Source organism: Dermacentor andersoni, chromosome 2, assembly GCF_023375885.2.
Source record: "Dermacentor andersoni chromosome 2, qqDerAnde1_hic_scaffold, whole genome shotgun sequence".
In the NCBI taxonomy this organism is placed as follows: domain Eukaryota; kingdom Metazoa; phylum Arthropoda; class Arachnida; order Ixodida; family Ixodidae; genus Dermacentor; species Dermacentor andersoni.
This window is the reverse complement of record NC_092815.1, coordinates 12,710,463-12,722,907: the sequence shown is the minus strand read 5'-3', so window position 1 is coordinate 12,722,907 and position 12,445 is coordinate 12,710,463. Positions and strand designations below refer to the sequence as shown.

The 12,445-nt window shown below is 43.3% G+C and overlaps 1 protein-coding gene across 1 annotated transcript in view; it reads right to left on the bottom strand.

The window, feature by feature from the left end:
* Tmtc4 (Transmembrane O-mannosyltransferase targeting cadherins 4) overlaps positions 1-12,445 on the bottom strand; it is a 92,184-nt gene that overhangs the window by 58,733 nt on the left and 21,006 nt on the right. The window contains exons 6-8 of the mRNA XM_050190113.3: positions 6,485-6,574; positions 6,092-6,244; positions 2,355-2,557 (exon numbers count right to left, since the gene is read on the bottom strand). Of these exons, the coding sequence (XP_050046070.1) occupies positions 2,355-2,557; positions 6,092-6,244; positions 6,485-6,574 (446 nt within the window). The remainder of the gene's footprint in view (positions 1-2,354; positions 2,558-6,091; positions 6,245-6,484; positions 6,575-12,445) is intronic.

Genomic DNA, 12,445 nt, shown 5'->3' with positions numbered 1-12,445 from the left:
GGTACAGAGAAGCACAGTAGACTTTAGGGGTGGGCAAATAGTGATTTTTGAGACCGAACTGAATACGAATCAAATAGTGCCAGAAATGAATCGAATCGTATCAAATATTGAGTAGTTTTCAAATAATAAACAGCCATTACAACAATTATGCAAAACAATGTTCACATCCTAGTTTTCTTAATGCTAGCAAGTTTCTGTCATTACATAGCAGGCTATGAGGCATTGTTTGTTAAATATGGCCGTGGCTTAGCTAAGGTTAAGCCCAGGATGCGAAGCATACTAGCCTTTATTTTAGTTGTTGAACCACTGTTTAGCCTGGTGAACTGCTGTTGCTTGGCTATATTTGGTTCGGCTAGTAGAAGAAACAACTCATGCGTTACTCTGCTTCGCCTTCAAGAGTGGAACGCGACAGCGTTCCCGTCGACCCGCGAAGGGGTGTAAGACAATGGGCTACGGCGCAGCGACTACGCGCCCTGCATTGGACGCGGTGAGCGTCGAGCAATGCAGCGTTCGGCGCGGCAACGAAATGTGCGCCTGAGCAAGCGACACACGCCTGAGCCTTAGAAACAGCTCGTTTCTAAGGCAACACTGCATTCACTAGAGGCGCTTTTGTACCGCTTCGAAGCATCGTACTCGTGGCTCAGTGGTAGTGTCTCCGTCTCCCACTCCGGAGACCCTGGTTCGATTCCCACCCAGCCCATCTTGCAAGAGTTGAGCCAAAACCACCTAGAAAAAGCGCAGCTGCTTATATACCGCCGCGACGCCGCGAGCGACGGCGCGAGTTGGAGCCCCGTTTCTCCTCTGTCGTGACGTCACGGTGTCACGTGGTATTGAAGGCGACACCGCCGCGCCTGAGGAGCTGGGTTGAGCTCTAGTAATATGCTTCACATAAAACACAAATGGAGCATTAGGAGAAAACAAGTACTAGCTTCTTCCCATGCACAGGACTCTTCAGAAAGTGCGATTGATCACTGTATAGCCTGTAAAGTATGGCTACCTAAGCAACATAGCCTGCTTCACTATGCAAGTTCTCATTTTTTATTTCTGTACTATGCACGCAAGGGTCAAAATTTACTGCACTTTTGCTCCGATTCTATGTTTAATTGGGTGCAGTGGACGTTTTGAAATATTTGAAAAATATTTGAAAAATATTTGCATTTAAAAATAGTGACTATTCAATTCAAAGACCATGTTGAATAGGACACTACTCGATTTGTTATTTGAAAATTTCGAATATTTGCACACCCCTAGTAGGCTTGCTTACGATTAACACCTTGGAAATCTGTTGGTTTCACTGCAACCTTGTCTAAACAGAGGTGCACTGATTCTGTGAAAAAGTAAAAGAGGATGCTCAAACTATTGTGCTTACATTATGGAATTTGCATTTTTATAGAAAGTCTATTGCATGTCTTTGCCAAAAATGAAAAATGATCAAAACTGCAGGTGACCATTCTAATTGGTCCCATGATTCAGATTACTGCCAGTCCAATTATCTACGCGACATAGGATGCATGATAGGTAGCGACAGTCGAAGCACTTTAGTTAAGAGTTGTTTTTGCACAAGTGTCTCATTGCAACTTGTGGGGAGCACACGCGCCCTGCTTCCCCCGCATACTTATGTCATCGCGGTCGCACATTGCAGGCGCGAGAGCCGGTGTAGACATGAGAGAGGCGCACTATGCCCTCTCCTGGTTCTCCCTTGCTCTCGCGACATGCGCACCCTTTCCTCCCGACTCGGGGGAAGGTATATGATGGGCGAGGAGGACATTCCCCTCACCAAGGTAAAAAGGTATAGAACAGCGTCGCTGTGGGAGACCCTCTCTCTCTGGTTCCCGGCCTCTAACCTGCTGGATGTACCTGCTGCAACCCATGAGTGAGGTCATTTGCCTGACTATCCCAGGCAATGAGACAAGCCTATTTATTACTTATTACAGAGAGGACTTCCCGCTGTCAGTGTTCTTTATTGCTTATAGCAATAAATGTTGTTAGAGCTGACACAGCTGGTTGCCTTATTTGTTCGAACCGGACGTAGCTGCGATTACACATGCTACAGGTTGGGAAATACCACGGAACGACTGTGTGTGTGTGGCTACATCCAGAGCTCGTCTTCCGCCCTAGCCACACACACAGCGTACCCCCACAAACTTGACATATTAAGCATGCCCTGTAGGTTACTGCCAGGTCACAAAGATCAAGTAAATTTTTTTTTTGTTCGCTGTTTGTGCAGTCACATCCTAAAGCCGCCTCTGAAACCAATGCAAGGAGTTGGCTAGGCCTACTTTACATAATTTTGTTTGAGCAGATAAATTTCACACAAGCATAGAGCTCAAAGCTTTTCCAAAAGAAAGGCCTACCTTCGCAGCTGGGTATCTGCTGCCAGCACCATTTGGCTGATGAGCACAGCAAGGGAGAGCCAGAAGGCCACAACGCTGGCAATGCGAACGTCTGTGATGGAACGGATGAGGGACACGCAGCCCATGGACCAGTCAAAGCACAGCCATTGTGGACACAGCAACAGCCAGGTGTTAAGGGCATACACATGGTTGTAGTTTGCCACCTGCAACCACGCGTCCACACACATTCATATACAGCAGCAGAGCACGCTTTTCCACAGGTACAATGCAATGCATTGTTTAAACACTGGTACAAGAGTGCAGAAAAAAAGCGCAGTACAGTGTTCACACTGTAAAACAGGAAGTGCAAAATTATGTTTACAAAAAGAAGTGGACAGCACATTCATTAATTCTCAAATGACACTTCTATTGCAATGAGCTGCTTGTATACAAAGTAGATAAATGCCAGAAAAAGCATTCACAAAAGTAAAGTGGTAGAAACATGAATAAATAATACTAAGACACACAGTGACCGCAACCACTGCTTATTTATGACAGATGCAACGAGGATCGCTTCATGGGCTATATGCATCTTTTTAAAGCTTACACCTGTAACCTGTAAAAGAATATTACGCCGACCATTTGTTTGTTTTTGCTCGTATTTGATAACGAAATCAGATATTATGGTTTGCTTTGTTCAATAAAGCATTTAGCATTTTGGCTTGTGTTATTATTCCTGAACAAAGTGAAAAGCCACAGCTGTAATCTGCACTTTGCGAGTGGATAAATGGGTTGCTACAGAGAAATAACTTGGTCTTGCTGCATATGGTAAAGCAAAGGAGCAGCGAAGCGAGGCAAACAATGATGCCATGCGTTTGATTAAAAGACAGAAGTCAAAGCTTGTAATAGCATTGCAAAATTTAAGTAAGAACAAAGTTGTGGTAAGAGACCTTAAAATGTCCTTAAAGCAAGAACCCAGGTCCCCATACAAGCTTCATTATACAGTCGAATCTCGATATCTCGAACTCAAAGGGGCCCAAAAATTTGTTCGAATAAAAGGAAGTTCAAATTAAAAAGAGGACTTGTTCTTGATCTACTTGTGCACCGTAGCACGATACATAAACGGTGCAAGTCGTGAAATATTTCGGCACACAAGCACACAGCGAGCAAGGACCACGAAACTGCCCACACCGGCCACTGCTCACTTCCCAATAATGACAGAAAACGAAACTTCAGGGAGCAGATGAAGCTGGCGCCAGGCCAGGAGGCGAGTGAGCACGGTGATTATCGAAGGTGAGGGAGCTAAGAGGGAGTTGAGAGGTAGGATGAAGGGAACGCAGTTGCGAGTAGGGGCGGGCAGAAGGCGGATTTGTTTTCCCGCCAGCTTGATGGTCGGCACTAATTCCCTCTGCCACCTAAGACTGGCACCAAAGCTGCTGAGTTGCTTCCCGCTGTTACCCTCTGCGTGCTCGCATGCTGTTTCCTTCGTCTGCTGAAAGATTGGTGCTGCGTTTACGTTCTTCGTCCTGCGTTCTTAACGCATCATGTCTTATGAAGATGACGAAGTCAGTTGCCACTGATCATAATCGTGTTGGTGTGCTCATAATTGTGTTGGTGTGCTCCCTTCTGTTGCAGTGTCGCCACATCCAAAAGACAAGGAGAATGAGGTACTGGGTGTCGCCTTCACGTCCTTGTATTCAGGGTCCGTCTTGTTGTACAGAATTCGATGTGGCGCACTGCCTCTAACAACCTTTCCATCAGGACGTCTCGGTTTAGACTCCTCATTGTAAAGAAAGTTGCAGTTTCAGCCGAAAGGCGAAGCATCGATTTCGACAGCAAATTAGTGGACAGCTATACGAAGCAAAAATAGTAGTTTTATCAGCCATACAAACTTGTAAACATAGGCATACTAACTAAGTTAACAAGCATGGTGTCATGCACGCACAAACAAACAAACACATTTCACTCAATGACCGTGGAAACTCACTGTCAAAATGCTGGCATGAGGAAACGCAGCAGCAGCAGCAAGCGAAATGACATTTGTGCTGTCTATCGCTTCAACACAAAGTGCGTGCCGAGAACACGCAGCCCACACAAAGCTACGAGCTGCTGACGCACCTAGACTGCCCTAGACGTTGCCCCCAACACAGATCACACTCAGGATACAGCCGGGCAACCGCGCGCAGCCCCCCCAAGTGCAATCGCAGCCGGAGTAGATTGCCGCCCCCTTGTCTCCCCTGCCCCAGGTGCCTCGCAACGTTGGGTGCCTCGCGTGATGGAAGATGGCGCACTTCCTCCCCACTTTCTCTCTTTCATATCAGTGAGATTGAGCCGCAATCATTGTCTCCCCTCGCACACTTTCACTCACACACACAGCGTAGGGCATGCAGCAACGTTGTTATTGTCTTTGGATGTTATATGGAACTGCACGCGCTGTGTTGGGGGGTCTTTACTAAGCTTTTCCTCTATGGCAGGGTCAGAGCAATGCTGGTCAGAGGCATTGCCACGTCATTTGACGAGCTGCTGAGAGCATTGTCGAAGCACGGTATGTTCGAATGAACCATTGCAAATGCTTGCGCGTTCGAATTACCAGGCGTTTCCATCCATTGGAATGCACACAGCTTTGACGGGACCACAACATCGATTCGAATAAACCGGAAGTTCGAATTAGGCGTGTTCGAATTAACGAGATTCAACTGTATATGATTGCATGTGATTATATGTGATCTACTCTTGCACAAGAGCTCTGTCATCTTGTAAAATGATGAAAGAATGTTCAGCATCCTGTAAGAATGCTGAAAGCATCATAAAGCTCCCGATATACTTACATGCACACCTTTAAACAAAGCACGTTGTTATTTAGTGCTCTTAAGAAACACGATCCCACATGGGCCTCGGAAGCTCTCGTGCACAGCCCAATTGATGTTTCCAGCCTTCCATTCTCACGAGTTGCCAAACCCTTCATCAACAAAAGTCTCATTCAAAAGCCTTCTATATATGCTATATTCAAAAGCCTTAGAAAACAACAGCAAAAGAAACAAGTGTAAAAATTGGGAACAAATATGTATACTCTTGTCTGAAACATTGTTGCTATTTGTGGAGTTATCATTATGTCTTCAAATATTCAGTGCACCTGGTATGCACAGGTTACAACATTCTCTGACAACAACAAAACTAATCAAGAACTGTTAAGTATGAATGCCGCATGAAACATGCTAAACTAGACTCCTTTTTTAGATAAAGATGTGAGGAAACTTGAGAAATCAGTTTGTCTTGACAGAACTGCACTACCCGGCATATATGGAAAACAAAACATAGGGTATCAGCGGGTTATTTTGGACTGCTTCGTACATCTTGTTAAACAGCAGAATTTTGTACAGTGTTACACAGTACACAGAAAAGAGGCACAGGACAGATTGCTGTCCTCTGCCTCTCTTTAGTGTCCTGTGTCACATTGTTCAAAATCTTGCTTATCAAGCTGAAGAACATTATTTAGCAATCGAAAGATGGACACAAAAGCAAGAAACATGAACGATAACGTGGGTGGTGCCACCATTCCATTTTGTTGCGTTGGTATTCATCTTTTCAGCAGTAGATATGTCTTTTAGACAGAACCACCTAGGCAAAAAAACAAAAGTTCTGCCACCAAGCTGACCAGCTTATCAGGCATTCAGGCTTAACAGAGCTCACCTTAACAGGAGGCTCTTAAAGAGCCATGGTGTGAGAAATCAGTTGCATAAAAGCAGCATTTCACATACCCTGACAAAGAAGTTCTCCTCAAAGGAAGCCGGATTGTCAATCCTTTGGAACACAGGTGAAGATGAACCCATGACCTTCCAGCGTATAGCCAGTGCTGCACAGGCCACCGTGGCAAGAGTGCCTTGCCGCAGAGCTGCTCGGAAAAGTTGCCTCTAATGGAAAAAAGAAAGAAAGAAGCAGTTTGCCTTGACTTTCTGTGTTCAGTGGCAAACACCCAGCAGCTTATAACGTGATGAAAACCATACAACTGAAGCATCAGTGCCGCGTGGCTTATCCAATGAATATACAGTGGCTTTGAACTGTATTGGTGTTGCCTGTTTCAATATACAAAAATCACAAAGCAAGTAGGTGAGCTGTAGTACCTGCCATAATACCAGAATCACAATTCGTACCTTAAGTTGAACCATGCCACTTCTTTGCGTGATGATGTAGTGCGGATCAAGTTTACAGATGACAACTGTATCGTATATGAAGATTATTCCCTGCAAAAAGAAAAAAAAGAGACAGTCATGCTCTTTTAACTTGGTACAAATCTCACAATTGATGTGACGTGTTAGTGAAGAAGGGCTGTTTGGTGTACTTGGTTGGCTAAAGTTCACCAAGCAACACAACTTTTTCGCTATCACAAAAGCAAGTGAAATGAAATATTAGAGGCAGTGTAAGTTTACGAAACAGCAATGGACTCAAGTTAAACGCTGCTGCATCTAGCAGGCAAGAGAGAGAGAGTGAGTCTGTATGCATGTCTGTGAGTGGCATGCATAAGTATTTGTGTGCGTGTGCACACATTATTTATGAGAACATCCAGCCTTTTCAAGGCATTATATACTTTTACGCTGTTGTGTATTCTTTATCCTTGTGGGCATGCATTGCTGCCTATGTGACATCTTGTGCATGAGTTAAGCGTTGATTTTTCATCATTTTAATCTTAAACCATTTGCTGAAATCAGTTTTTTAAAACTGTAAACCCCCTCACTTTGTACATACAGCTTCCACTGCAGGACCACATGTAAAGCAGTGTGTAATGCCGCAGCTATCTTCAATAAACAAACAGCTAAAGGTTACTGGACAAGTATCAACAGTTTTCCTTCTCTTTGCTCTTATTGAGAAGCACACATCTTACAGGAGCCAGCATAGTGGCTACAGTGCTCTGTCACTGATTTAATTCTTGGCTTCCCCAGCCGCCTTCCAATGGAGGTGGAATGAAAAACAATCATGTGCCAAGCACTGTGTGCACATGGAGGAACTCCAGGTGGGCCAAATTTATCAAGCTCTGCACTATGCCATCTCTCATAGCCCCCCACGTTGATTTAGTATGTTCATCATTATTATCATCATCACCATCAGCCTGTTTTATGTTCACTGCAGGACGAAGGCCTCTTCCTGCAATCTTCAATTACCCCTGTCCTGCGCCAACCAATTCCAACTAGCGCCCGCGAATTTCCTAATATCATCACTTACCCTGTCTTCTGCCGTCCTCGACTGCGTTTCCCTTCTCTTAGTATCCATTCTGTAACCCTAATGGTTTAACGGTTATCTAACTGGCGCATTACATGACCTGCTCAGCTCCATTTTTTTTCTCTTGATGTCAATAAGAATACCATCTATACCCATCTGATCCAAACCACTTTCTTTCTGTCTCTTAACATTATGCCTAGCAATCTTCTTTCCATCGCTCTATGCGCGGTCCTTAACTTGTTCTCAAGCTTCCTTGTCAGTCTCCAAGTCTCTGCCCCATATGCCAGCACTGGTAACAGCACCTTCCTTTTCAATGATAATAGTAAGCTTCCATTCAGGAGCTGACGTCTGCCGTATGCGATCCAACCCATTTTTACTCTTCTATGAATTTCCTTCTCATGTTCAGGGTTCCCTGTGATTAATTGACCTAGGTAAACATACTCCTTCACAGACTCCAGAGGCTGACTGGCAATCCTGAACTCTTGTTCCTTTGCCTGGCTATTCATCATTATCTTTGTCTTCTGCATATTAATCTTCAACCCCACTCTTACACTCTCTCTGTTAAGGTCCTCAATCATTTGTTGTAACTCATCTGCATTGTTGCTGAATAGAACAATGTCATCAGCAAACCGAAGGGTGCCGAGATATTCGCCGTCAATCCTTGCTCCTAAGCCTTCCCAGTTTAATAGCTTGAATACTCCTTCCAAGCACGCAGTCAATAGCATTGGAGAGATTGTATCTCCTTGTCTGATCTCTTTTTTTATAGGTATCTTCCTGCTTTTCTTGTGTAGAATTAAGGTAGTTATAAAACCTCTGTAGATATTTTCCAAGGTATTTATGTAAGCGTTCTGTACTCGTTGATTACATAATGCCTCTATGACTGCTGGTATCTCTACTGAATCAAATGCCTTTTCATAATCTATGAAAGCCATATAGAGAGGCTTATTGCACTCTGCGGATTTCTCGGTAAACTGATTAATGACATGGATGTGATCCATTGTAGAGTATCCCTTCCTGAAGCCAGCCTGTACCCTTGGTTGACTAAAGCCAATGTTGCCCGTATTCTATTGGAGATTATTTTGGTAAACATTTTATATATGCGTATAATGGGCCTATAATTTTTCAATTCTTTAACGTCTCCCTTTTTGTGGATTAGCATAATGTTTGCATTCTTCCAGTTTTCTGGGACCCTTTCAGTCGATAGACACTTCGTATAAATAGCCGCGAGTTTCCCAAGCAGCATGTCTCCTCCATCTTTGATTAAATTGACTGTTATTCCATGTTCTCCTGCCGCTATTCCTCGTTTCATGTCTTACAAGGCCCTTCTAACCTCATCGCTAGTTATAGGAGGAGTTTCTGTATCCTGTTCATTACTGTTGCTAATTGAGGTATCCTGACTCCTCTGGGTACTGTACAGGTCAGTATAGAATTCTTCCACTGCGTTTACTATATCTTCGAGATTGCTGATAATATTACCCTGCTTATCTTTCAGTGCATACATCTGGGTTTGTCCTATGCCAAGTTTCTTTCTCACTGATTTCAGGCTGCGTTTATTTCTTACGGCTTCATCATTCTTCTCACGTTATAGTTTCAAATATCACTTACGTTGTTGATCAGTTTTGACAATTCCACGAATTCTATCTTATCTCTTGAGTTGGACACTTTCACTTTTTGTCGTTTCTTTATTAGGTCCTTTGTTACTTAAGAGAGCTTGCCTACTGTTTGCCTTGGTGCCTTGCCTCCCAGTTCTATTGCTGCCTCTGAAGCCAACCTAGTTACGGTTTCATTCATTAGCTCTATGTCATCATCATCTCTCTGTTCTAAGGCTGCATATTTGTTTGCAAGTAGTACCAGCCTGAATTTGTCTGCTTTTACCCTTACTGCCTCTAGGTTGACCTGTTCCTTCTTGACCAATTTTGCTCTTTCTCTCTTCAAATTGAGGTGAAACCTAGCCCTTACTAACCTATAATCACTGCACTTTACCCTACCTAACAATTCTACATCCTGCACTATGCTGGGATCAGCAGAAAGATTGAAGTTAATTTCATTTCTTGTTGCACCATTAGGGCTTTTCCAGGTCCACTTTCTGTTGCTACGCTTCCTGAAATATGTGTTGATTATTCGAAGCTTATTCCTTTCTGCGAATTCTACCAGCATCTCTCCTCTAGCATTCCTAGAATCGAAGCCATAGTTGCCAATTGCTTGTTCACCAGCCTGCTTTTTCTGCACTTTTGCATTGAAGTCGCCCATTACTACAGTATACCAAGTTTGCACTTTTCTCATTGCTAATTCAACACCTTCAGAAAGCTGATCTACTTCCTCATCATCGTGACTGGAAATTGAAGTGTAGGCTTGTACTACCTTTAATCTATACCTCTTATTAAGTTTGATCACGACTACAGCTACTCTCTCATTAACGCTGTAGAATTAATCAATGTTGCCCGCTATGTCCTTACGGATTAGGAATTCTACCCCATATTGCTTTTTATCTCAGAAACCTCTATAGCAGAGGTCATATCCATTATTCAGCAATGTATAAGCCTCGCCAGTTCTTCTAATGTCACTAAGTTGATGATATCCCAAACAATTTCTGTTAGTTCCTCAAAGAGTCCTGCTAAGCTAGCCTCACTCGAGAGGGTTCGGGTGTTAAACGTTGCAAGGGTCAGTTTCCATTGGCAGCTGTCCGGACCTAGAGGTTCTTAGCACCCTCTGCTGCATTACAGGTCTGACCACCGCCTTGGTCAGGTGCTCCGCAGCTGCTGGGGCTGAGGGCCATTGGGTAATAAATTGAGTGAGCCATTTGGGAGGGAGTGGCCGAATATTGCACCAGGGAGGCCGATTCCTGTTCTGGTGAGGGAGTGTCTTGTATGTGGGGAGTATGTTAAACTCTATCAACAAATAAATCAATCAAACATGTCACAGGAGCTGCTTTGCAGCCAGATGGAGGAACGTGGTGGGGAGGAGCACTGGCCTCCCTGCGATTATAGTTTTCTCACACCAGCTCTGCCATCCCCCTATTTTGACTTTTTTATGCCACCCGGTTTGAACAATTATCGGTTATAACAATGGAATTTTCGTGGCACTTGAATATTGTTATAAGTGGGTTCAACTTTATCTTCACCCACTCTGAAGCATTTCACTACTTCAACTGCACTGCTTCAACGGTACAGAGATATTCACACATGTAGCACTGACTTATGGCTAATACACCGTTTCAATACTTTTTATAAATTACAGTCATTGAAACATAACTTTCCCTTAATCCTTAATAGATGTGGGCAAACTTATCCTGCCATTATTTGTAACATGCCATGGTTGCTTAGTGGCTATGGTGTCGGGCTGCTAAGCATGAGGTTGCAGGATTGAATCCCGGCCACGATGGCCGCATTTCAATTAGCCAAATACGAAAACACCTATGTACTTAGATTTAGGTGCATGTTAAAGAACCCTGGGTGGTTAAAATTTTTGGCGCCCTCCACTACGTCCCTCATAACCAGATTGTGGTTTTGGCATGTGAAACCCCATTACCTAATTTTTAATTTTTATTTGTGCTTCACATTGTAGTGTTTCATACAGTGAATAATTTCACATTGAATTGTTTAACGCTTAATGTTTATCTAATGCATTTCTGCTGATCTGTTATTTTAATGCTCTGTTACCTACCGATACGTTTCCTGTATTCTCTGTGTTACCATTTATGTTAGTATTTTTTACAACATGCTTACTTAGATATCTAGTATTGCATACTTTAGTACCCTAACACGTTTAATCTATTCTTTGTGTTATAATTTCTTCTTAGCATTTTGTATGATGTACTGTATTCCACTATTCTTATTTCTGAAGATTTATTATTTTTAATGCTCTGGTAACCTACTTAATGGCCCTTTTCACGTAGCAGTTTGTTCAAGAGAAATGGGATGGCGCTTTCAGCGGCGCACCGCACGTCACCTCAGCGACAGCGCATGAATATGAAACCATTACTTTCCACCTTGCTTCTGTGCAATCAGCTGTTAGAAATGCAATATAACTTTTGCTAACGCACTGTACTCCAATCATACCAGATTGAATCATGTGGATTGAAGACGTGCGCAGTAGTTGGCTGCAAAAATAGTTATTGGCAAAATAAGGAATGGAATGAATCTATGCAGCCACGTTCGCAGACCGTTGCTGCAACTGTCCGTATATGTTACTGGCAGTTCGAGATGTACGGCTTTCTTTGAGGGTGCAGTAATTTACTAATCCACCAGCGTTGTATTGCTAACCTTCAAAGAAAACGCTTCAGCCCCAGAATGTCGGCAAGAGTGAGTACTGCTTGTTAAAGAATGACAAAAGGAGTAGCGCTGCTTCCTGTAATAATAAGTTTCATGCACGATATCTAGACACATCTACCCCAACTGGCATGGAATCTGAAACCCACTCTATTGTCAACATGTCAATAAGTAAATGAGCGCGCATTTGAATATATGTGCACCATGTATGCAAAATAAATTACGGTCTACACCGACAGCGCACAAATGGTCGAAGGTGAATGTTTTGTGACGGCCCACAAGAGTAAGCGAGTTACTAGTGATAATACATCTTCGCTACAAGGTATTACAATGTACAAAACGGCTATGTTTCAAGCCCTGCACGCAGCAAGAACAAATCTCTCGGAACTGAGCACACCCACAAGCGATTAGGCATAAATAATCAGATAGTGACCGCACCAAAAAAATTTACTGAGTCAGAAATGTGACAAGCTGCTGCTTCAAAATATTTGCCAAATAAAGAACAAAGAGTGAAACACACTAATCCTGATTCAATTCATGAACGGAAAGTATGGATAGCTTGGAATACATATTTAGCCTCGCTTTTAAGACAAGCACCACATGCGCTGCTCGCGCCATTTGGACATAGCT